This window comes from Thamnophis sirtalis, unplaced genomic scaffold, assembly GCF_051295495.1.
Source record: "Thamnophis sirtalis isolate CommonGarterSnake01/CBP01778 unplaced genomic scaffold, rThaSir2_p1.2 scaffold_4, whole genome shotgun sequence".
Lineage (NCBI taxonomy): Eukaryota > Metazoa > Chordata > Lepidosauria > Squamata > Natricidae > Thamnophis > Thamnophis sirtalis.
The window spans coordinates 56560337-56586986 of NW_028261384.1; the positions used below are offsets into that span (position 1 = coordinate 56560337).

The window sequence follows — 26650 nt, forward strand, 5'->3', positions numbered from 1 at the left end:
AAAATGCATGAACATGCCGGGTGCATTGGTCAATCCGAAAAGCATCATAGTATATTCAAAGTAACTATAACACGTCTGGAAGGCCATCTTTCATTCGTCGCCAGCATGAACTTGTACCAGGTTGTAGGCCCCCTGCAGGTCCAGCTTTGTGAAAATCTTGGCCTGACAAAGCCGCTTGATCAGTTCAGGGATGAGGGGAAGCAGATACTGGTTCCATACTGTGATCGCATTCAACTTGCGAAAATCACAGCACAGACGCAGCTCCCCCGACTTCTTGATGAAGAGCATCAGTGCAGCCAACAGAGAGGTAGGAGGCCGGATAAACCCATTCTGAAGATTCTTCTTGTTAAAATCTCATAACACCACCAACTCCAATTCTGACGGAGTAAATCTGACACACTGGTAATTTGGCATTGGGCACCAAATCAATTGAACAGTTATAAGATCGATGTGGGGACAACTGATCCGCCTCCTTTTCTCTGAACACATCAGCATAATCTACTAACTCTGCGGGTAGTCCAGGTCCACATGCATAGCCATACCCCCTGAGCAGGCCTGCAGGCGATAGATGGCACACTTCTTGCTGGGGAACTGCACTGCCCCAGACAACCAGATGATCTGCGGATCGTGAGCCCGTAACCACTCCAGCCCCAGCACCACCGGGAAGTGAGGCATTATGGCAACATAGAACATGGCTTCTTCCACATGTGGTCCAATGTGCATGTGAAAGGGCCTGGTCATGGAAACCACAGAGCTCGAATGAAGGGACCAACTAACAGTCGTTTCCACTAAGACCATCAGTCACACCTGCTGCTGGGGGATGGATCACTGTACGGTAAATGCTAAGTCCATGAAGTTGGCCATGGCCCCCAAGTCCACCAGGACCTAAATCTCCACCACTCCCTGACCTGGTATGAATACACTCGCTGCTAGCACAAGGTGCTTCACAAAAGCTGTCTGTGGTGAAGATGGGTCCATTGCTTTTTGAGCCTGACCTACGGAGCCCTCTAGGCTGGGTCAGGCCCATTTCCTGCCTCTGCTCTCACTGCTGCTTTGGGTGCCTTAGCACTTGACTGCGGTATGGCTTTGGCCGCCACAATACAGGCAAAGGCCTTCACGGTGGTGCCAATCCTTTTCATCTTAGGTCAGGCGAGATTGTGCAGCCCCAATTGCATTGGCTCGTCAGGTGGCGATACTAATGGCAGCACTGTCTTAACGGGCGCAGGCACAGCTTCCATCCATTGTTATGCCCATCATTGCTGGAGCCTTGCATCAATGGGGAGGCATAGGTGCATGTGCTCCTTCATTGTGCAAGGGCATTCGGTGCATGCAAGTTCATCTAGGAGCTCCAACGAAAGACTTTCCTGAACTGGTCCACTTTGTTCCATTGCAGGTCCTGGCAGACCACCTGGAAGTCAGCAACATAGTCAGCGAATGAGCCATGCCCCTGCCACAACTTTCTCAACCACCTTTTAGCCGTTTGGGACCTAATAGAGTCCTCAAACATGGCCCTTAGCTGATGGCAAAACTCGGCATAATTATCCAACAGCAGGTTGGGCTGAGTCAGCACGGGCATCACCCAATGTGCTGCTGATCCTGACAAAAGACTTATCAAAAAACCCACCTTATCCCGATCAGTGGGGAAGTCTTCGGGCTGAAGGCACTGCCCAAAAAACACTGGAAATTGGACCAGCAAGCCATTAAACTTAACTGGCACAGCTACTGGGCATTTGCAGCATCGCCTGGCTGCTTGCATCTGCGCAAGTTGCGCAGTCAGGAGGGCCACCTGCTAGACTAACTGATCGTTGTCTGCTTGGAGCTAATCCATGGCTACCCAATGTGGTACAAAGGAGCAAGTTGGAGTTGGGTTGGGAACAAAATGTGATGACCCAGGGTCTGGCACAAAAGCAACACAACCAGAGAACAGGTCTTACTCTCCTTTATTGCTGCAACTGTGCCCACAAACTTCCCCACATTCACTACAAGACCTGGAGCAAAGCTCTCACATGTACCTTCAGAAGCCTCTGGCTGCAAGTAGTCCAGTAAGCCAGGTTAGCCAAACAGCAATCAAGGCCAGCAGTCCAAGAAGCCAGGTTAGCCCAAATATTAACTGATAAAACTACTGCTTCATAATATAGTTTTAGATTTGGCAATTTCAAATCTCCTCTCTCACGTCCATCTTGCATTATTTTAAGTTTTATTCTTGGCTTCTTTCCTGCCCAAACAAATTTATTAATGCCCTTCTGCGATTCTAGCAAATTTGCATCTTTTTTAATAGCAATAGCAGTAGATTTATATACCGCTTCATAGGCCTTTCAGGCCTCTCTAAGCGGTTTACAGAGAGTCAGCATATTGCCCCCAACAATCTGGGTCCTCATTTTACCCACCTCGGAAGGATGGAAGGCTGAGTCAACCCTGAGCCGGTGAGATTTGAACCGCTGACCTGCTGATCTAGCAGTAGCCTGCAGTGCTGCTTTTAACCACTGCGCCACCTTGGCTCTTAAGTATTAGTATCATTTGAAAAAGAAATAGAAATTTAGGCAGACATTCATTTTTACTGCTGCTATTCTTCCCAACAAGGAAAATTGTAATTTTTCCCAATTTTTCATCTCTATCTGTATGCTACGTCATAGTGGCTCATAATTATACCTATATAGTTTCCCGTTTGAGGTTGAGATATGGACTCCTAGATATTTAACCTTTTTGACTATTTCACATCCTGTCGTTTCTTCTAAATCTTCCCTTTGATTAGTGTTCATGTTTTTAACTAGCATCTTTGTTTTCCCTAAATTTATTTTAAATCCAGATACTTGGCCATATTGATTAATCATATTCATTAAAACGTTGCTAGATTCCTGTGGCTGGGTTAATGTTAGAACCAAATCGTCCGCAAAGGCGCGTAATCTATATTCTTGATGCCTAATCTTGATTCCCTGTAAATCATCTGATGCCCGTATTTTATTCAACAATAATTCCAGGGTTATAACAAACAATAATGGTGATAGGGGGCAACCCTGTCTTGTACCTTTCTCGATTTTAAATGGGTCAGTTAAACTTCCATTGACTATAATTTGTGCTGTTTGTTCCTGATACATTGCTTTGATTGATTGTAGAAAATACTCTCCTATTTGCACCTTTTGCATTGTTTTCATTAAAAATTGCCAGTTCACTCGACATCTAGAAATATAAGCGCATCTAGAAATATAAGCGCTCGGCATCTAGAAATATAAGCGCTCGGCATCTAGAAATATAAGCGCTGCAGGGATTTTATTATTCTTTCCCAAATATTCCAGTATATTAACAATTTGTCTTACCTTACTTCTCATTTGTCTCCCTTGTATAAAACCGGTTTGATCATTATGAATCAATTGCTGAATAACCAACATTAACCTATTCGCTAATATTTTAGTGAAAATTTTATAATCTATATTAAGTAATGATATAGGTCTGTAATTTTTTGGTTGACTAAGATCTTGATCTTCTTTAGGTATCAGGGATATGAAGGTTGTCTTCCAAGATGCGGGTACCTTCCCTTCCATTTGGATCTTATTAAATAATTCTTTAAGGGGTTCTAACATTTCTAATTGTAAATTTTTGTAATAAGCCGCTGTCAAACCATCTGTACCCGGTGCTTTCTCTGCCTTTAGCTGTTTAATTACCTGGAGAATTTCCCCCAAAGTTATTGGTTGATTCAATCTTTCCCTCTTCTCGTCTTTAACTATGGGTATTTTTTCTTTGTCCAGGTATCTATATCTAAACCTTGTATTTTGTCATTCATGTACAATCCTGTAAAAAATTCACGAAAGGCCTTTTCAATCTCATCCTGTTGATACCTTCCTTCCCTTTATAATGTATTTTCGATATATTGCGAGATTTCTGTTTCTTCCTAGTCAAATATGCTAACCATCTACCAGATTTATTTGCATTACAAAAAGTATTATGTTTTGTATATAACAAATTAGTAGCCACCTGGTCTGACATCAGCATATTAAATTGCGCTCTTAATAAAGTAATTGCTTCTTTAATCTTATCTCCTGGGTTTAATATTAACTCCTGTTCTCTCTTCCTGATCTTTTCCTCTACTTCAGTTCTTTTTCCCCCTGTTTACGTCTATGTAACCTATTTAAATTTATTAGGACTCCTCGCATGTATGCTTTACTTGCCTCCCAGACTATTTCCATAGATGTCCCCTTATTCATATTAAAAACAAAATATTCCCTTAACAATTTTTTACATTCATTAATATTTTTCTCATATCTAAAGAAATTTTCATTTAATCTCCATGTCCTTCTAGCTTCCTTCCCAAATTCCAGCTCCATCCAAACCGGATTATGATCTGTTAAAGCTCTGGAACATATCTTCGTCTTCTTTACCCTAGAAAGCAAATCATTTGTTGTTAATATAAAGTCAATCCTAGAAAAGGATTGATGTCTATCAAAGAAAAATATAAAGTCTTGTTCTTTTGCATTCCTTTCTTGCCAGATGTCCCTCAGTTCGAAATCATCCATCATATCGAAAAAAGACAGGTAATTTCACTCGCGTTTGGGTATTTTGCAGGATACCCTTCTTGTCTTTCTTGATATCCAGAACTCCATTCCAATCACCCATTAATATGCAAGATTATAAAATTTGCCTTGTTGTTAATTAGGAGCATACATTCCCCTTACAAGGATCTTTTTCCCTTCTAATACCAGTTCTATTACAATATATCTTCCCTATTTATTTATTTATTTATTTATTTATTTATTTATTTATTTATAGGGTTTGTATGCCGCCCACTCTTGAGAGACTCAGGGCGGCTTACAGATAAAAAGGAAGGGGGGAACATACAACAAATTAAAAAACAATGTTAAAATTCCACAACATTCATAGCTTAGGATGGGGGCTGGATAAATCAACAGCCCCAGGCCTGCTGGAACAGCCAGGTCTTGGTCGCTTTCTGGAAGGCCGGAAGGGTAGTAAGGGTCCGGATCTCCATGGGAAGATCGTTCCATAGGGCCGGAACAGCTACAGAGAAGGCCCTCCCCCGGGGAGTCGCCAGCCGACATTGACCGGCAGATGGAATCTGGAGGAGGCCTAGTCTGTGCGATCTTATGGGTCTCTGGGAGGTAAATGGCAGGAGGTGGTCTCTCAGGTAGCCAGGTCCTATACCATGTAGAGCTTTAAAAGTAATGACTAGCACCTTGAAGCGTGCCCGGAGACCAATAGGAAGCCAGTGCAACTCGCGGAGGATAGGTGTAACGTGGGTGTACCTAGGTACGCCCACTATCGCTCGCGCGGCTGCATTCTGGACTAACTGAAGTCTTCGAACACTCTTCAAGGGCAGCCCCATGTAGAGCGCGTTACAGTAATCCAGTCTTGAGGTGACGAGGGTGTGAGTGACCATCCGAAGGGCCTTCCGGTCCAGATAGGGTCGCAACTGGTGCACCGGGCGAACTTGGGCAAAGGCCCCCCTGGTCACAGCTGACAAGTGATGTTCTAGTGTCAGTTGCGGATCCAGGAGGACTCCCAAATTGCGAGCCCTCTCTGAGGGGCATATAGTTTCACCCCCCAGGCTAAGAGATGGAATAGCTGGACCATCCTTGGGAGGGAGCATCAATAGCCACTCAGTCTTGTCGGGATTGAGTGCAAGCTTGTTCGTTCCCATCCAGACCCTGACAGCCTCCAGGCACTGGCACATCACTTCTACCGCTTCACTGAGTTGGCACGGGGCGGTAAGATACAGTTGAGTATCGTCCGCGTATTGGTGGTATTTAATCCCGTGCCGGCGTATGATCTCACCCAGTGGCTTCATTTAGATCTTAAATAGGAGGGGGGACAGGACCGAACCCTGCGGCAACCCATAATTGAGGGGTCTAGGGGTCGATCTCTGCCCTCCAACCAACATTGACTGCGACCTGTCCGAGAGGTAGGAAGAGAAGAACGGTGCCTCCCACTCCCACCTCTCACAACCATCACAGAAGGATACCATGGTCGATGGTATCGAAGGCCGCTGAGAGGTCAAGAAGCACGAGGATAGAGTGACCCCTATCCCTGGCTCACCAGAGATCATCGATCAGCGCGACCAAAGCAGTTTCCATGCTGTAACTAGGCCTGAAACCCGACTGAAAGGAATCCAGATAATCAGTTTCATCCAGGGTCCGTCGGAGTTGAAAGGCCACCACCTTCTCAACAACCTTCCCTACAAAGGGGAGGTTGGAGACTGGACGATAGTTGTTCAAAATGGCTGGGTCCAGAGAAGATTTCTTCAGGAGGGGTCTCACCACCGCATCCTTTAGGAGGTGTGGGAAGGATCCCTCCCGGAGAGAGGTATTAACTATCGTCTGGAGCCAGCCACGTGTCACCTCCCTGCTGGTCGAGACCAGCCAGGAAGGGCACGGGTCCAGTATACAGGTGGAGGCACTCACCGCTCCCATGGCCTTGTCCACTTCCTCAGGAGTGACAAGTTGGAACTCGCTCCATAAAATCCGCTCAAGACCTTCCCCCGGTACCTCGGCTGGTACCATGCAATTGGAGTCCAGGTCCGTCCGAATCCGAGCGACTTTATCCGTCAGAAACTGGACAAATTCCTCAGCTCTACTTTGTAAAGGGTCGCCCGCATCCCTCCCTTTCAAGAGGGAGCGGGCTATTCTAAACAAGGCGGTTGGGCGCGATTCTGCAGATGCAATAAGAGTGGAAAATGCGCACATTTTGCCGCCCGTATTGCCACGAGATAGGTTCTGATATAGGCTCTCATCAGTGCTCAGTCAGATCCAGAGTTACTAGCCCTCCAGCGGCACTCTCGGCGTCTCTTTTGGTGCTTCATCTCCCGGAGTTCCTCGGTGAACCAAGGAGCCCTCCTGGATCCACTACCTCAGAGAGGCCGTAAAGGCGCAATCCGGTTTACAGCCCCCGCTGCCGCTGTATTCCAAGCAGCGACTAAGGACTCTACCGGACTGTGGACGAGAGCGTCAGGTATTTCTCCAAGCGCCGTCTGAAATCCCATAGGGTCCATTAGGCGCCTGGGGCGGAACCACCTAATCGGTTCCCCCTCCCTACAGTGGGGGATTGGTTTCCGAAAGTCAAGCCTCAGTAGGAAGTGATCAGACCATGACAAGGGCAAGATCTTAATGCCCTTCAAATCTAGATCACATCTCCACTGCTCCAAGAGAAATATGAGGTCAAGCGTGTGACCTGCTGAGTGAGTCGGACCACGGATTACTTGCGTCAAGTCCATGGTTGTTATGGAAGCCATGAACTCCTGCGCCCCATCAGAGTGTTCACCGAGCGAAGGCAAGTTGAAATCCCCTAGCGCCATAAGCCTGGGGAACTCTACCACCAGCTCGGCTACTGACTCGAGGAGCGAGGGGAAGGCTGTTGCAACGTTGTTGGGAGGTAGGTACGTTAACAACAAGCCCGCTTGACCCTCAAGGTCCAACTTCACCAACAGCGACTCACACCCGACAAGCTCCGGAGCAGGGATCCTACGAGGAACTAATGACCCTCGGATGATGACTGCCACTCCCCCACCCCTTTCTGGGGTCGCGGCTGATGGAGCACCTGAAACCCTTCTGGGCACATTTCAGTGAGAGGGACTCCTCCCTCCGGGCCCAGCCAGGTTTCAGTAATACATGCCAGGTCTGCCCCCTCGTCTAATATGAGGTCCTGGACGAGGGGAGCTTTGTGAACCACAGACCTGGCATTTAGCAACAACAGCCTGAGACCAGGGTCCTGACAACTCTCGCCATCTGGTCCTGGAGTGGAGCTCATAGGGCTGGAAGGGGGGATCACTGACGTAGCGAACCCTACTTCCCCGGTAATGGCTAGCCCTGTAGCTCCCGCCAAGCCTGCCTCTCCCAACAATGACCAGAATGCTCCGGCCCATCCCCGCACCCGTAGACCCCACTTCCCCTCCCATAGCCTCCGTTCTCCTCGGCAGGCCATTCATATCATTCATTCTAGGACGAGAGGTAGGCCTGGGCCCCCTACCACTTCTGCTTCAGCACTCAATGGAGGAGGCACCAGGCTATACTCCTAGTCCTCTCATACATACCACAGTCACTCACTCCTGCAATCCCCACAATAGTCAGTTTAAAAAGTATAAAACAATAGCTAATATAAATTAAATAAAAGTGGGCACAAATATCAACAATCATACCATACACACCTCATCCATAAAAAATGCACAGATTTTAAATCCACTCAATGGGTTTGTGCAAATATGGAATGGGAAACACTCCTTCACTCAGTAGCAAATGGGCACCATTCTGGGAACTGCCGAGCGGTTGAGTGCAGTTTTTAAATAGATAAAAGTTCATAGTAATATAAGAGAAAAATGTCTTTACGCTTGGAAAGTTTTTTTCTGTGGGATCCAGTAAGAAATACAAAGCTCTAAAGTTTAAAGTGGATGGGGGATTGACGCCGGGCGGAGGGGAGGGGGACAAACTCCCTACCCAGATCCTCTTCATCCTCCGCTTTCCCTTTCTGTGAAGATTGTAAACACAGGGAGGTATGCAGAACTCTCGGCGGAAACGGAGGCCTAAGGACTCCATGGTCAAACCGCAGCAGCCGAAATGGTGAGGGGGAACCCCTGTGTCCGCATTGCTAAATTAAGGGTTTCTAGCGATGGAAAGGCAACAAGCGGATTAATCTCAACCGTCCAGATCTTTCCAAAATGATGGTCTTAGAGGCGAGGCGAAGTGGGGATGGTCAAGATGGGAGACAGTCAGGGGGCAGTGTCATCTAGAACAGTGGTCCCCAACCTTTTTATCGCCGTGGACCAGTCAGTCTTTGATAATTTTACCGTGGCCCGCTGAGCGCGCGCAGGGGTGGGGGGGGCGTTGTTCGCGACGACACATTGATTGTTTATAATCAGATTGTTTTGATTAAACAACTTTTATTTTATTGTATTTAAATATGCCTTACAAAATAAAATACAATTACATAAATATAAAGTGCAAGGCTACGCTACTAGCGCTGTCTACGCTAGCCCTACGTAGCTGCGCAGGCGCTCTTAGGTTTTTTTCAGGAATCGGCCAGCGCTGAAGCGCTGAAAAGGAATGAGAAGGGCGGCGCTGGACACAGGGGGGCGGTGGGCTGCTGGTGACGTCAGAGTGCCACCAGCGGTCCAGTAACACCCCTTGTGCCAGTTAGCCCTAATTTGCATACAGAAAGAAACTATGGCCCCTGGCCGCTGCAGCGATCATGGCCCCCGGCCGCTGCGCAGCCCGGTGCCAGGTACTCCACGGCCCGGCACCGGTCCACGGACCGGGGGTTGGGGATCACTGATCTAGAAGGCATGCCTGAGGTGAATCACGGATGGCAGCAGCAATAGCAGCTAGAGTCGGGAGTGCCAGCCTCAGAGCCGGAGTCTCAGTAGTCAATCTGCAGCAATGGTGGTTAAAGTCCGAGTCAGAAAAACTGTGATGAAAAGGGTGGGGGAGGCTGTGCTTGGGTTAGCGCTTGACTCACCACCACCACCACCCCGAGGCGGCAGCAGGGCTCAATGGTGTCTCGCCAAGAAAAAAACAGGCCGTAACAATCCAAGTTCAAACAAAGTTCAAGCTGAGAATGCCGTCAGTTGGAAATTTGCTGTCTGCGGGAAAGAGAGGGGGGCGCCGCACAAAGCCGCAAGCCACCGCCCAACATCGCCAGAACAGTCTAAGCCACCCGTCTAAGCACAGTGCCCCTCTAGGCAAACACCAAACCCTGAGACAGGACGCCACTCCTCGGTGAAAAAAACTGCTGTTCATGAGGAGGGGGGCACCACCGAAGATTGCCCAAATTCCAAAGCCGCCTAGGGAGAGTCTCCCTTTCTTCCCCAGCTTACTTCTCAAATCGCCCAAGCCCTAAGCTGCCTGGGGAGCGTCTCTTCAGATGGCAAACACCCTCCGAAAGGGTCTTTTTCTCCTTGAAAAAGACCGCTGTTCGTGAGGAGGAGGGGGGCGCTGCCTAAAGGGCTGTCCGACGACAACGACAACGAAGATTGCTCAAAACCCAAGCTGCCTAGGGAGCATCTCTCCAGATGAAAAACAGACCTCCGAGAGCATCTTAGATCTTCCTCACCCTGGCTCTGATTATCCCCAGAGATGGCAGTCGACAGAGACTTAGCTAAGCGGAAAAAAATTTTCTCCTCAAGCCTGAGCAGCAAGCTCGGCAGCCATCTTCTCCTGCGCAGGCGGTTATTTATAAAATCTAAAACTGGGCCTCTATGACACACCAAAGGCAGCCAAGAGTCACCGCTGCCAGCAAGAGTTGTGCCACCCGATCCTTCTCCGCTGCAGTTCTCCGGACGATTCCACTGCTGCTCATGCTGCAGAAGCCATTCGCCGGAGTCCCTGGGGTGCCTGTGCCCTGCGCCGCCGCCTTTGGGCAGCCAGAAGTACGGGATGTCCGCCGGCACCACTGGGGGGATGCCTTCCCTGTCCCGATCCCCCGCTCTGCCGAGAAAGGGACCTGTCAGGCGAGCAGGTGGATGCCCTCACCTCCTCCAGCCGCTGCCTTATTTCCTTTCCCGGTGCTAGTCCTCACACACACACAGACGCACACACCGCGAAAGGAGAGTAGACGCCTACTGAAGTAGATTCCTTGAGAATCTGCTCCAATTAATTCGGCTTTCATGTCCTTTCTTAAGTAAATAACTATACCATTTTTCTTCTCTGGGGCAGAGGCTACAAAGTGTTGTCCAAGTCTTGTATTGATCAGATATTTCTGGTCAGCTGATCTGATATGTTTCCCTTGCAGGCAAATTACGTCATTCTTAAATTGTTTCAAATAATAACTTATTTTCTTCCTTTTCTGTGGAGAGTTTAATGTTCCAGGTTAAGAACTTAGTTATCATCTTTAGCTCCCTGAAGCTTTTTAAGAGCCACCTGAAAATCCTGTAGTTTGACTTTAGGCCTGGTTCCTCCCACTGCTTCTGAGCTAAAACCTGTGAGTTCTTGGATGGTTGCATGTGTTTGTTGCAAAGCTTGTTGCTTTTTAAATTCTTGTTCCATTCACCTAGTAATCACGTGGGTCTTTGCTCCTTTGTTCCTTCTAGTTCTGAGAGAGGAAGTTGATCCAGCCTTAATGATCCTTGGGTATCTTGCTGTCTGTCCTGTCCTTCTTGTTCCCTTTCTCTGGGTCCTGGAGGGGGGGGATGTCCAGCCTTCAGTATATTATAAAAATCTTGAACCTTCCATACTGAATTAAGACGATATCTTTGCCCCTGGTAAGTAACTGCTAACCCAGCTGGAGATTCCCGTCTGAACTGTAACTGATGGTTTTTGAGCTCATCGACTAAGAAGGCATAGTCTTTCCTCGATCTCAACATTTTGAGTGGTATTTCCTTCAAAACAGTTACCTCCTGCCCCCCCAATTTTCAACTTGGTTTTATAAGACTCTTGCAATATCAAATTCCTCATATCTCTCGTGGCAAAATACACCACAATGTCTCTTGGGAGTTGTTTTTGTCTGGCAAGCCAGGAATGAACACAGTATATCTTGTCAATCTGCCAGTCGAAATCCCCTCCTGACCGTCCCATCAATTGATCAAAAGCTTCTAAGATCTGCTTCAGATTTTCTTGGTTTTTCTCTTTGAGGCCTCTTATCCTTAAAGCAAATTCCATCTGTCTGTACTGCAACATTATAATTTCATTTTCTGCATCATCAGCCTTTTGTTGAACCACATCCATTTTCATTACTAGATTAATATTGGATTCATTAAGATCTTCCAATTTATCTTTGATTCCAGATACATAACCATATAGACACTTAAAAGCCTCAAAAATATCATCTCTAACTTGTTAATTACGAATCTGAACTGAATTCATAACTTTTTCTGACAATTCCTTATGGGCAGCAGATATCTTTTCGTATATTTTAATTTCCATCGCAGCTGCATGATTTTTTAAGGCCTCAGCTAAGGCCACACTTAGTTCTTTTTGCAGTATTTTTTGAGTCAAAGGTTTCCCTGCAGGAGTAGGAGGGGGTTGTGGGGGAGTAGTGATTGTAATTTAGATGCTGGAGCAGGTGAACTGCCAGCACTCTTTGAGTTTTTTTGTTTAAAGGCCATTTCTGAGTTGATTTTCTCCTACACCCAATTACTAAATCCAGGCAAGCCGCTTATCCAGCAATTACTATTTAGTTTAGTAATAAATCACTACTGAATTAATGATTTTTAAATGGTCTAAGCTCCGTAAAAATCTGTAACATCAGAGCATAACCCCGCCTACAAAGCTGTTAGGCGTCATCTTCTTTGTCTTTCTGGCAGTTTATCAGAATGATTTTTTAAAGAAATGGAGTTAAAGTCTGTAATACATACAATTAGAAGTTCTCCAGTATCACTCTGACCCGTGTTGGAATCAGTAATAAATCAATCATTGAGCTGAGGGTGGACGTATCCTTCGTTCTGCAAAAAGGCAGAAAAAGTCCTTGGCATTGAGAATTAACTGAGTTGCCGGGCGGCTCACACCTCCCACCCCCAGATTTATGTTCTGGGGGCAGAGGTTGAATGGAGCATTTCCCAAACACAGCTTTCTCATCTCTCTTCCTATGCCTGGAGGAGAGGTAATCAAACTGTTAAACAGTTGATGGATGCTGTTTAGACAGCTTAATGCAGCCAAGGGTCCGGAGCTATTAAAAAAACAACTCCCCACAGACAACGCCCAAACCGGAAGTCTCTGAAAAGTTTTTAATGTATGGCAGTGTTATCCATTTCATAGCTTTTGTTCTTTGAGCTATATTGGGTTGAGTGGTAAGCCACTTTTGGATAAAGTTGCATGGCTATCCATTTTGTTGGGAAATGTTGCATAGATTATCAACTTAATATGTCATCAAATTGTTCCTCTCTGAAAATCTACTTAAGCAGTATTTCTTCTACTGATTTAACACCATGATCACATGGAAACCCTAAATTGTTTGTTTTATTATTGTTTATTCTAAGTAGGAGATTAAACACTGTTCTATTTCTATGCAGTTGAAAATATCATTTTTCTAGACTCTGAAAAGAGACCTGTATGCAAAACTGAACCTTTCTATGGATCAAGTGACTGAGTACAAAGCAATCCAGCAAAAAAAAGATGAAGAAATTGCAGAACTTAAAGAAGATCTTAAAAGGTTGGAGTTTAATTGAAATTATTTCAGTCGTGTATGTGTGTGTCTGTGTGTGTTTAAATATATACCATGAGCAAATAATATAAATAAATAGGATTTTATAAATATTTGATTATATAGGGAATCCTTGATTTATGATGGTTCAATTATTGACTGTTCAATGTTAGAACAGCACTGAAAAAAGTGACATGACCATTTTTCAGTTACAAACTTTGTAACATCCCCATGATCATGTGATCAAAATTCAGATGCTTGGCAAAGGGTTCATACTTATGACCTTTGCAGTCGCATGAAGGTCATGTGACCACCTTTTGCAATCTTTTGGCAAGCAAAGTGAATGGGGAAGCCAGATTCACTTAACAACTAGGTTACTAACTTCTCCCTCAAACTGGAGAGAGAGAAGCCAGGAGTGGGTGGTTGCTTCTATCTTCCAATCAAAGACGAGCATGTCATCCTTTTTGCCACGCCTCCTCTGCCTGGAGACTTCCTTTTCCAGTTCTGCTCAGTCTTCGATCGGGAAGGTAACCTTTTTGGAGTGATCTTCACTCCGAAGCTTCTGAGATTGGGGATAGTAGGAGTTTTTGTGTTTTCACGCTTAGCAGCTGATAGGTTAGCAGCCTGTGCTGCAATCATTTTTCTCTAGAACCACTCGCTGCCCAGCTTCTAGTGACGGAAAGGGAACCCTTTCCATCCAGCCAAGGTAGGCAAAGCCAGGGGTCAGGAGGGGCTGGAGGTGGGCTCGCTGCCTGGGGAGCTTGAACAAGGCACGGGCACATTTAAAGCACTGTTTCTCAAGCTGTAGTGGATTTAGAGCCTGTGGTGGGCTCTGTGGCTTAGAGGTGGGGTATGGTGGACTTTGTGCCTTCCACCAGTTGACAGAGTCATGCAGGAGAGGGGAGTGGACACCAGGCTCCAAGGGCTCCAAGCCAGAGGGCAGCGGCAAAAGGAGCTGCTAGGAAATACCGTAAAAATATGGCTTCCAGCAGCAAGGAGACCAGGGCAGCTCAGAAGGACGCTAAAAGGCTCCAGCGAGCCTTGGAAAAGGAATTGAGGAAAGCCACAAGGGCTGGAAGTCGCAATACCTTGGGGGAGATTCTTGAGGGAGGGGCGGAAGCCTCCCACCCACCAGTAGCTCCTGCAGCTGGCTCTCGGATGGATCCATGCATTTCCCAACCTGGCTGTAGCTCTTTGTTACCAGATGGCACTAGAGAGAGGCGTTCCACATTACAAGTGGAGGCAAGGGATGTTTTTTTCTGATGACTTGCTTGCTATAGTTCCTGAAAATCTGCCCCCACCCCACCCCCAGGCCAGTTCCAGAAGCCACCTTTGCCCCTGCAGCTGGCTTGTACCCTGGGGATGAGGAAGATAATTCACAGCTGCCTAGCCATCTTCAGTCACTGGTCACTAGGGCCATTTCACAAAGAGCAGCTTCTGGTCTTCAACAAATGGGGTTTTCTGCCAAGGATCTTCACCTTCTATGCAGGCATCAGGATCTTTCCAGGGGTTAGGATACCTGGCTAGATCTGCCCAGGCAACCTGCACAGGCCCCATCTGTGAGGAGTGAAGCTTAGTGGAGGAGGGTGAATTTACAGCACTCTCAGAGGAGGAGATTTCTTCTGACCCTTCACCCTTTACTGGACTCTTTAGGCCTGACTATTTTAGATCTCTATTATGTAAGACCAAGGAGGTAACTGTGCTGGGCATTCCCCCAGTTCTTGACACAGCCCAGGGTGCAGGTGGTTCAAGCCATGGATTCTTCTCAGAGCTGGCCATTAAGAATGAGGTGGTTCCAACATCTAAGCTTTTCCTGGATGTGGTGCACAGACAATTGTCCAAGCCTGGGGTGGGCCCTTCGCCTTCTAGTGTTAAGAAAAGGCTGTATAATGTGGATTCAGATTTTTCAGAGATTCTTCAAATTCCATCGGGATGTTCCAGTGGCAGCTTTGACTTCAACATCCATCTTACCTGCGGATGCCATTGATGGCCTCAAGGCTGATGACAAAAGGGCATAGATGGCCTTCCGCAAGGCATACCAGGCAGCGGCCTGGGCGGTGAAGGTAGCCACTTCACCTTTCTTTTTCACCAGGGTGTCCCTGCTTTGGCTTTGTCAAATGAAGGCCAAAATTCCAGCTGAGGAGGTCCAGTTTCACCAGGATCTTAACAAATTGGTGGCGGTGGCTGAATATTCTGCAAATTCCTCTCTGAATGCAGCCCAGTTTTCCTCCCCGTCTATGATCTCTTTGGTGACTGCCCTCCGTCTACTGTGGCTTCACCATTTGCAAGCAGAAAACAAGAACAAGTGGAAGTTTAGCCCCCCCCCCCCTCTACTCCGGTGGATCATGTTACTGGATGCTCCTGGCATTTTTTTCGACATCTTTGCCCCTGTTTCTTTTGGAATCTTTTTGGACTCTGCTGCCTGGCTTTATAGAGGGTTAGTCAGCTTGATATGGAGCGATATAAGATCTGCAGTTGGCCTTGCGGCCGTTGCCACGGCCCTTTAGACTACCCCCTAGGCCCTTACTAGGGTGCGGCCTCTCCTTTCTTCCCTGGCCCTCAGTTTGCTCTTACTCATACGGGGTTCTTGCCATCTGGTTCCCTGCTCACGGCTGCTGGACATTGGACTTGCGATCTGGTCCCGGTTGGTACGACCATTACCGCCCATCGATGTCAAAGGATTAAATCTCAGCCCCCTAGGAACTTTTTGGACCGCTCTATCTCAATACCATCTCAATACCATCTATACCATCTATCGTGCAAGGAAGAGGGAAGTCGAAACCTTCTTCCCGCTCTATATCTCCGCGAACCCCACCAGATTGGACTTTGTGCGAACCCACCTACAAACTTTATGCGAACTTGCACATTCTTTAACAGCTGCGCAATTTCTTTCTCTTGTATGGGGAATGCATGTGGTATTTTGATGTTTGATTGATTGAATGATCCCACATCTTTTAACTTAATGAATCTTTTATTAGCTATTTTATTATATTATTGTATTTTAATATTAGTGGGGTATGTATGTGCAGAATGCTTGGCTGGTATGGATGGGGGGATTGAGAGCGCGGCCCGGAGCCCCCTCCACTGAGTGCAGAAGCAGAAGTGGATGGGGGCCCAGACCCGCCTCTCGTCCCAAAATGTATGGTACAAATGGCCTGCCGGGGAGAACAGGGGCTGCGGGATGGGAAGAGGGGTCTATGGGTGCGGGGACGGGTTGGTGCATCCCGGTCATGTTTGGGAGAGGCAGGTATGACGGGAGTTACAGGCCTAGCCATTACCAGGGAAGAAGGGTTCGCTACGTCACAGCGATCCCTCCTTCCGGCCCCGATAGCTCAACTCCAGGACCAGGTGGCGAGAGATGTCAGGGCCCTGGTCTCAGGCTGCTGTGGCTAAATGCCAGGTCTGTGGTTCATAAAGCTCCTCTCGTCTGGGACTTAATATTAGATGAGGAGGCAGACTTGGCATGTATTACTGAAACCTGGCTGGGCCATGAGGGAGGAGTCCCCCTCACAGAAATGTGCCCAGAAGGATGTCAGGTACTCCACCAGCCACCAGCGAAGGGGTGGGGGAGTGGCAGTCATCATCCGAGAGTCATTAGTTCCTTGTGGGAGCCCTGCTCCGGAGACTATCGGGTGTGAGTCCCTTCTGGTGAAGTTGGACCTTGGGGGTCAAGTGGGCTTGTTTCTAACGTACCTACCTCCCAACTGCATTACAAAACAGCTCTGCCTATGCTCCTCGAGTCAGTAGCCGGACTGGCGGTTGAGTTCCCCAGGGTGATAGTGCTGGGGGATTTCAACCTGCCGTCACTCGGCGAACGCTCGGATGGAGCACAGGAGTTCATGGCTTCCATGACAGCCATGGACTTGACCCAGGTAATTCAGGGTCCGACTCATACAGCGGGTCACACACTTGACCTTGTGTTTCTCTCGGAGCAGTGGAGGCGTGATCTAGAATTGAAGGGCATAGAGATCTCGCCCTTGTCATGGTCAGATCACTTCCTACTGAGGCTCGACTTTCAGAAACCACTCCCCCACTGTATGGAGGGGGAACCGATTAGGTGGTTCCACCCCAGGCACCTAATGGACCCTCTGGGATTTCAGAAGGCGCTTGGTATGATACCTGACTCCCTTGCTCACAGTCCGGCGGAGTCCTTGGTTGCTGCCTGGAATACAGCAGCGGCTGAGGCTCTGAACCGGATCATGCCTTTACGGCCTCTCCGTAGCAGTGGATCCAGGAGGGCTCCTTAGTTTACCGAGGAACTCCGGGAGATGAAGCGCCAAAAGAGACACCTAGAGCGACGTTGGAGGGCTAGTAACTCCGAATCTGACTGAACACAATTAAGAGCCTTCATCAGGACTTATCTAGTGGCAATAAGGGCAGCAAAATGTGCTCATTTTTCCGCTCTTATTGCATCCGCAGAATCTCGCCCAGCCGCCCTGTTTAGGATAATCCGCTCCCTCCTGAAAGGGAAGGATGTGGGCGAGCCCTTACAGGGTAGAGCTGAGGAATTTGTTCAGTTTCTGTCGGATAAAGTCACTCGGATTCGGACGGACCTGGACTCCACTTGGACAGTACCAGCTGAGATGCCGGGGGAGGGTCTTGAGCGGATTTCTTGGAGCAAGTTCCAACTTGTCGCTCCTGAGGAGGTGGTCAAGGCCATGGGAGTGGTGAGTGCCTCCACCTGTTTACTGGACCCGTGTCTCTCCTGGCTGGTCTCGACCACCAGGGAGGTGACACGAGGCTGGCTCCAGAGGATTGTTAACACCTCTCTTCGAGAGGGATCTTTCCCGCACCCTCTAAAGGATGTGGTGGTGAGACCCCTCCTTAAGAAACCTTCCCTGGATCCAGCCATTCTTAATAACTATTGTCCAGTCTCCAACCTCCCTTTCGTAGGGAAGATTGTTGAGAAGGTGGTGGCCTTTCAACTCCGATGGACCTTGGATGAAGCAGATTATCTGGATCCCTTTCAGTCGGGTTTCAGGCCTGGTTACTGCACTGAAACTGCTTTGGTCGCGCTGACCGATGATCTCTGGCGGGCCAGGGATAGAGGGCATTCTTCTATCCTGGTGCTTCTTGACCTCTCAGCGGCCTTTGATACCATCAACCATGGTATCCTTCTGCGACGGTTACTGGAGGTGGGAATGGGAGGCACCGTCTTACAGTGGTTCTCCTACCTCTCGGACAGGTCGCAGTCAGTGTTGGTTGGAGGATAGAGAGCGACCCCTAGGTCCCTCAAATATGGGGTGCTGCAGGGTTCGTTCCTGTCCCCCCTCCTATTTAATATCTACATGAAGCTGCTGGGTGAGATCATACTCCGGCACAGGATCAAATATCATCAATATGCGGACAATACTCAATTGTATCTGTCTGCCCCGTGCCAACTCAGCGAAGCAGTGGAAGTGATGTGCCAGTGCCTGGAGGCTGTCAGGGTCTGGATGGGAGCGAACAAGACCGAGTGGCTATTGATGTTGCCTCCCAAGGATAGTCCAGACATTCCATCTCTTAGCCTAGGGGGTGAAATTATACACCCCCTCAGAGAGGATCGGCAACCTGGGTGTCCTCCTGGACTCGCAGCTGATGTTAGAACACCATTTGTCAGCTGTGACCAGGGTAGCTTTCGCCCAGGTTCGCCTGGTGCCCCAGCTGCGGCCCTACCTGGACCGGGAGGCACTTCGAATGGTCACTCATGCCCTCGTCACCTCAAGGCTGGATTACTGTAATGCGCTGTATATGGGGCTGCCCCTGAAGAGTGTTCGAAGACTACAATTGGTCCAGAATGCAGCCACGCAAGCGATACTGAGTGTACCTAGAAACACCCATGTTACACCCATCCTCCACGAGCTGCACTGACTCCCTATTGGTCTCCGAACGCGCTTCAAGGTGCTAGTCATTACTTTTAAAGCCCTACATGGTTTAGGACCTGGCTACCTGAGAGTCCGCCTCCTGCCACATACCTCCCAACGACCTACAAGATCTCACAGGCTGGGCCTCCTCCGGGTGCCGTCGGCCGGACAATGCCGGCTGGCGGCCCCTCGGGGGAGGGCCTTCTCTGTAGCTGCGCCGGCCCTGTGAATCGATCTACCCGTAGAGATCCGGACCCTTTCCACTCTCTTGGCCTTCCGAAAAGCCACCAAAACCTGGCTGTTCCGGCAGGCCTGGGGCTGTTGATCAAATGTCCAGCCCCACCTAGACAGAATGGATGGTGTGTAATTTTAATAATTGTATTTTTATTCTTAATATTTTAATTTTTTTTATCTTGTTTCTGTAAGCTGCCCAGAGTCCTACGGGATTGGGCGGCATACAAATTTTATTAAATTTCAAATTTCAAGTTGGCTTCACCCCCATTCATAGGCAAGAAGCTGTTTGGAGAAGCCTTGGATCTTATCCTGGTAGACACCAAAGGCAAAAGCATGCTGCCTTTGTTTAGACAACGAGATAGATGTTCATATCTTATTTTCGCAGTCAGCCATTTTGGATGCCGGAATCAGGCATCGACTACCAACAGCCACAGCGCCAGTTCTAGGGCAGTCAGGACAGACAGCCTGACAGGTCGGACTTAAGGAGTCGGCAGCATTTTCAGGGCAAGAGGCCCTTTTGAGGGACAGGAAGTTGACCCTTTCATCGCTCCAAGTGACTGCAGAGCCACCACTCTCATCAGAGGTCGGCTCAGCCTCTTTCTCCACCAATGGGAGGCTATAACATCAGACAGATGTGTCCTCGGTTCAGTTCAATGTGGCCTAGCACTGGTATTTCTTTCCAAGCCCCTGGAGTTCTTTCTCAGCTGCCCTGTCTCCAGGGATGCAGTAAAGAGGTGCCTGATGGACACAGCCATCCAGCATTTGCTGGAGATTCAGGCCATCCAACCGGTCTCTCGGATCAATGGGGTCTAGGATTCCACTCCTTCCTATTTGTGATCCCAAAGAGCTCGGGGTGGGTGGAGGGCAATTTTAGATCTAAAATGTCTCAACAAGTGCATCGCTTACAAGCAATTCAAAATGCAGTCAAAATGCAGTAGGGTAGAGTTGATCCGGGAGATCCCCAAGACACGTTCTGTTCTTGTAGGTCTCCTCTCCAGGCTCCTGGGCAAGTTCATCTCGTGCATCAGGATAGTGCCCTGGGCACGCCTCCACGCCAGAGAACTGCAGTGGTTCCTGCTACTGCATCAGAGAGACCGGACGAGCAACGCCCTATTCAAGGTACTGGTACCTCCCCAGGTATTCCTCTCCTTCCATTGGTGGATGTCCCCGACGCTGTCCAAGGCTTCCCTTTTCAGGGAACCAGAAAGATTGGTCCTGCCTACGGACGTGAGTCTATTCGGCTGGGAGACACACCTGGGCTTTCAGATAGCTCAGTGCAGGTGGACACCCACGGACATACGGAAGAGCTGGTTGGAGCTCAGAGAGATACACCTGGCTCTTCGACACTTCAAGGAGGCAATGGTTGGTCAACACCTCCTGGTCCTGACGGACAGCATGGTGGCCAAAGCCCATATGAACAAGCAGTGGGACACACATTCCATGGTGCTGCGTGACAAAGCTGTTCGGCTAGGCAATTTGGCGGAACGGAATCTCTCGTCGATTTGGGCGGAACACATCTCTGGGGTGAACAATCAACAACCAGACTGGCTCAGCAGGGAGACTATGGAGAATGGCAACTGCTTCCCAGCATCTTTGATCGGATTTGCCAGAGATTTGGTCAGCTGACAGTGGATCTCTTCGCCACCCTGTCAAACACCCAGGTTCCAATGTTCATCTCGCGGTTCCTGGATCGAAGAGCGATAGATGTCGATGCCCTATGCTGCAAATGGCCATCAGGTCTCCTCTATGCCTTTCCCCCCTTCCCCACCTTCCCGGGGTCCTGAGGAAGCTAGTGTTAGAGAGAGCCGAAGTGATTCTGGTACACCCTTCTGGCCTCGACGTCCCTGCTTCGCAGACCCTAGTGGGACTGTTGGCGCTGCCCCACTGGAGAATTCCCAGGGTGGAGGTAGCCCTGTGCCAAGGAAGTCTGGATCACCCGGTTCCAGAATGGCTCCATCTAACTGCTTGGCCCTTGAGCGGAAGCAATTAAGGGAGGCACAGTTCTCTGTCAGGGTGATCAGGACCATCGAGGCCTCCAGAAGGAAGTCCACCACACGCATCTATGATGTGACTTGGGGTTCCTTTGTGTCTTGGTGCAGGTCTGCCCAAGTGGAGCCGACTTCGGCTTCAGCACTGCAGGTACTGGAGTTCTCCAAGATGGGTTAGAGAAAGGTCTGGCCCACAGTACCCTCAGGAGGCAGGTCTCAGCCTTGGCCATGGTGCTTGGAGGTATGGGCTCTCGACCCTTGTCCAAGCACCCGGTCATAAAGAGGTTCCTCAGAGGGGCGGCTAATCTCAGGCCCCCAGTAGTTCATTGCTTCCCCACCTGGGACCTCCCCACAGTTCTCCAGCCCCTCACGAAGGTGCCCTTCGAGCCCCTGAGGGAGGTAATAGTCCAGCTCCTAACCCTCAAGGTGGTTTTCCTGGTAGACATCACCTCAGCTAGGCGTGTATCTGAGATCAAGGCCTTATCCACCAGGGCGGATCTGTGTACCTTTCACAACAACAGGGTAGTGCTCCGACTTGACCGGCTTTCCTGCCCAAGGTCAACACCACCTTCCACAGGGCCTGGAGGTGGTGCTTCCGGACTTCTGTCCAGCACCTTCCAGGGAAAACGAACGGTCCTGGCATCGCCTAGATGTGTGTAGAGCCTTGCGTATTTATCTTAAGCACATGGCTGCCTTCAGGAGGTCAGAGGCACTCTTCATGTCCTTCCAGCCTTCTAACAGAGGGGCAAAGGTATCTCCTGCCACCATCAGTAGGTGGATTAGACTAGCTATCACCAAGGCCTATGAGGCATGTGGGATCCAGGTTCCAGAAGATGTCGCAGCGCACTCTATCAGGAGTATGGCAACCTCTGTGGCCTGGGCCATCCAGGTACCCATTGAGGATGTCTGCAGGGCGGCCGCTTGGGCCTCGCCCTCCCCCTTAATCAGGCATTACCGGATGGATGCTTCTGCGGAGGCATCCTTTGACAGGAGGGTTCTCCAGGGAGTGCTGGATACTCGAGGGGCTCAGGCCCAATGATTCCCTCCCATGGACATCTAGCCCACATGTGACTCCTCCCACGCCTCACTTCGGAGATTGTCAGTTGGTCTTATCTGAACTGCATGTCTTGAAGCTGGCGTAGGAGGAGTCACTTCCCGTCCGTTCTGTGTGCTCCTGCGCATGGGGAGGCCTGAGTGAGTTAGTTGCTGGTCAGTCAGGGCCGGGGAGGGAGTTGGTGTGTCTCTCTGTTCCCTTTCTTCCCAGGCTCTTCTGTGACTGGATCATCAGTTAATCTGGGGAGTAGGAGGAAGAGTAGAGGAGTGGCCTCAAATTCTACCTCAGTCTCTGGGCAAATGGGCCATGTTAATACCCACATGTGACTCCTCCCACACCAGCTTCGAGACATGCACTTCAGGTAAGACCAACTGACATTTCCACAGGTTACTAGCCATGTCATTGATACGCCTTCGCAGAACTGGGAAAGGAAGTCTCCAGGCAGAGAAGATATGGCAAAAAGGATGACATGCTCAGTCTTCGATTGGAAGATAGAAGTGTCCACCCACTCCTGATTTCTCTCTCCCCATTTGAGGAGAAACAGCATTCAGGTAGGACCAATAATCATTGTCAACTGCCATGATTCGCTTAACAAATGTAGCAAAAAAGGTCATAAAATGGGGCAAAACTCACTTAACAAATGCCTCAACAACAAAAATGTTGAGCTCAGTTGTGGTCATAAATAGAGGACTAACTGTAGTCCAGGGATTAAAAGAATTCCTTCTATTGTTTACATTGCTCCTTTATCATGAGCAATGATACTAAGGATTTCCAAGTGACTGGAAGAAAATATAAAATATTTTGCTCTTCTTCACTCTTCCCATGATTTGCATCAAGGATGACAATAATATTGAAGATACTCTGTTTGTCAGCAAATCATATTCTGTTAATTGCTTATGCTAATTTATTGTGAAGAGAGTATGGGCAACTGTTTTTGCTTGTTGGAAATTCTTGTGACTTAATTCCTTGAATCAACACAACTTTTCCTCTCACAAGAGGATCGGTTACTGTCACATTTTGCAGAGAAGCTGTTGCTTCATAGTTTTTTGAAAAGATAACCAGATAATTTTGCCTCTGGAGTTCAAAAGCAATCCTTCTCCAGTCAGTAATGGAGGAATCATCAACTAGTGCACATAACACAAAGGAAGGCAAAACACTGATTGAATGCTAATCTTGCATTCTCCCATTAGCTGCAGGAGGCAACCTTTTAGTTCATAATATTCTCAATATTTCAAGAGTCAGATGTAATAAAAACCACTGAGGGTCTATTTCAATATAATTTTGAGGAGTAGAAATGGCATTATGAAAGTGCCAGGCTTGCTCAAAAGAGCTTTTTTGTAAGACTACAATGATACAGTACATGTATATATACAGCAATATGTGTTTCACTTGATGGTATTGTACAATTGTACAGGTAGTTCTCAACATACAAACATAGCTGAGCAAAGGGACAGTACACTTAATAATTGTTAAGTGAGTTTTGCTCCATTTTATGACCTTTCTTGCCACAGTTGCTAAGTGAATCACTGCAGTTGTTGAGTTAATAATACAGTTCTAAAGTGAATCTGACTTCTCCAAGCATCTGAATTTTGATTATGCAATGGTAATAAGTGTGAAAAATGTTCATAAATCATGCTTTTCAGTGCTATTGTTGCTTTGGACAGTCACTAAATGAATAGTTATACGTTGAAGAATACATGTATTAATTGTTTTTATGTTTGCAAATACTTAGTCTGCTCTTTCTTCAAAAGCTTCTAATGTGGATAGTTATTAGAATGCACATAAATAAAATGTATATGAAATTATTTTAAAAGGCACAAAAATAAACTCATAATAAAAAAATAAAAAAATGAACCAATAACACCATTTATATGTGAATACAATGTATTCATACAATACATATCTAGATTAGATAAACAGTTTTATCAAAACTTGTAGGCTATCACAAGAATTATATTAAGACTCAGTTTTGTTGAGATGGGCAGCTATATAAACATAGTTGTGAATAAAATAAATAAGCAAGCAAGCCAGGATCCAGTGGAAGAAATAAATAGTTCTGTTTAACAAAATAAGGATGGAGAAAAAATCAGGACTAACAAAATTTAGATAGGGTAATATGCTGTCAAGTGATACTTAGTGTGCTCCCCAACTTAAAATCAACCTTTGCATTACCTTGTACAGAAGAGTTGCCTTGTTACAGTCCTGTTACATCTTTTGTGCAGAAAAGAGAATTTTCTCAGGTCTTAGAGTGGTGCCCGAAAATCTCGTGTCCTTCTTTAGAGATTTTCAAATATTGTTTACCCACTGCAAATTTGTTTCAAATATGCTGGAAATCAACTCTGAGAATTCCCTTCCAATATTTTCTAAAACTCTGTAAGTGGTCATTCAATACAGGTAATCCCCAGGTTACAACAGTTCACTTAGCGATCGTTTGAAGTTACGACCTAGCCCCTCCCCCAAGTACTTATGACCCAGTCCCGAAGTTACAAATGCTGTAGCACCACAGCTGTCATTCACACTTATAAATAATGGTAGAAGTGCTGCCACATTCACCCTGCCTATGTCCCCTCTCCTGATCAGGTCTTCACAGGAACTCCACTTGTGGAGACTCACTTATCTCTCTGTTGTGGGTGTTTTGCCTACTTCGCCTAAAGTGCTACTGATCTCGCATGATATCGCAGTAGTTTAGCTCTCTGCAAATTGAGGCCTGGATGAGATCTGTGGCAGAAGGCTTTGCAAACGGATGGAAGGCTTCAATTCTTCAGCATTCCCTCCTTTGCTGTTTCCTTGTTGAAGCCTGCAGGGGGATCGTGACACTGTAGGCTTCTGCAGCCCATTGCAAAAAGCCTTTGTCATTACAAGCCAAGTTTGGGAGGGGTGGGTGCATCCCTCCAAGACTCCATTCGTACGGCAACAGCTTTTTACAAAGGGCTGCTGAAGCCTACAGAGATACAATCTCTCTTACAGACTTCAGCAGCTCTTTGCAAAAGCCTTTGCCTGCAAGAGCGGAGCTTCGGTGGGTCTGGTGTGTTCCTCCCAAGCTCCGTTCGTGCCGGCAAAGGCATTTTACAAAGGCTTGCCAAAATATTTGGAAGCCAATGGCACACTTTTAGGCAGTGGATTTCACTTTTAGGCAGTGAGTTGAGATTGAAAGCATCTGAGCATCATGATCTCATGCGGCAGAAAGGCTGGAGAGAAGTCAGCTCACTAGACTTATGTAAGATAAGTGACCTGGTGGGGCAGGATGTAGGGGAACAATTGTGGGGATCATGAGATATTTCAGTGGGTCAGGGAGGCTTTGGGTGGTCATTTGGCCTGTTCCATCACTAGCCCCGCTCCACCCCCCAGCCTTCCCTACCCTGAGATACTTCATGTGCGTTTAATGACACACATATTCAATTAGTGAATGAGTGGACAAAAGCAGGGAGCGATCACTCCTACGAATCCTTGGGTTATGAATGTAATTAGCAGGTTCCACTAAATTTGTAACTTGAGGATTACGTGTATAGCTGCAGAGAGCTAGGATAGGCTAAATTGCTCTTAAGTGGGTGAGATTAACTGTTCTTCAGGCTGGAATTTATTATCAATTACAAATATTTAATTTTGATCTGCATTCTGATCTTCAGGAGCATTCTAAGTTTATGTAAAGTATAAGAATGACTGCTATTTCACAATGTCTGATTTTCTACTAGGTTGATAGTTTGATAACTTTTTTAAAAAAATGTACTCGAACATAAAGGAGAGCTAGAATCATTTTCATTCTTAGTACTTTGTGAAGATTAATAGTATTATTGCTAATGTTAATTGTAATCTGGATAATAATAAAATCAGTTGAGGAAAATGGAATGTTTTTGAACAGAGCCCAGACTGAAGTCAGCAAAACAAATGAACAAATTCAAGACTACTATGGTAAATTCAACAAGATGAAATCAGAGCAAGGCAACAATGAGGCCAAGTTACTTGCTGAACTGGATGACCTAACTAGAACAAAGCAGTTCCTGGAAGAAAGGTTAATTGAACTTCTCAGGTTGGTAGATTTATTTTTAGATTCCTTCACAATCAAATGGAAAAAAATTTTTTTCCCACTTCTAAATTTTACTGCTACAAAATTTAAAACCATATTTATGGTTCGCAATGCACCCCACAAAGTTATCTTAAAACCTTCAATTTAAAATATTCTAAATATATTGTATTCTTCTCTGCAGCACTAATTTGCTTTTTGTCCATTTGGAATTCTACAAGGATTTTCTCCCTCCTTTACCCAGGAAGTGTGTTATCATTCAGGAATGGAGTTTGCTTCCAGGCCTTAGAATAGAATGAGATGGAATGAGATTGGAGGTCTTCTAGAAGAAACTATACTATTTTAGATAAGTGACTGTCTAAACTCTAGACCTTCTTAAAAACATCCAGTGTTGGAGCGCCCACGATTTCTGGAGGCAAACTGTTCCATTGGTTAATTGTCC

The 26650-nt window shown here is 47.3% G+C and overlaps 1 protein-coding gene across 2 annotated transcripts in view; it reads left to right on the forward strand.

The window, feature by feature from the left end:
- Positions 1 to 26650, forward strand: part of FYCO1 (FYVE and coiled-coil domain autophagy adaptor 1) — a 133498-nt gene that overhangs the window by 48713 nt on the left and 58135 nt on the right. For both annotated transcript variants that reach the window (XM_014058175.2, XM_087712964.1), the window contains exons 10-11: positions 12959 to 13077; positions 26047 to 26214. In XM_014058175.2, the coding sequence (XP_013913650.2) occupies positions 12959 to 13077; positions 26047 to 26214 (287 nt within the window). The remainder of the gene's footprint in view (positions 1 to 12958; positions 13078 to 26046; positions 26215 to 26650) is intronic.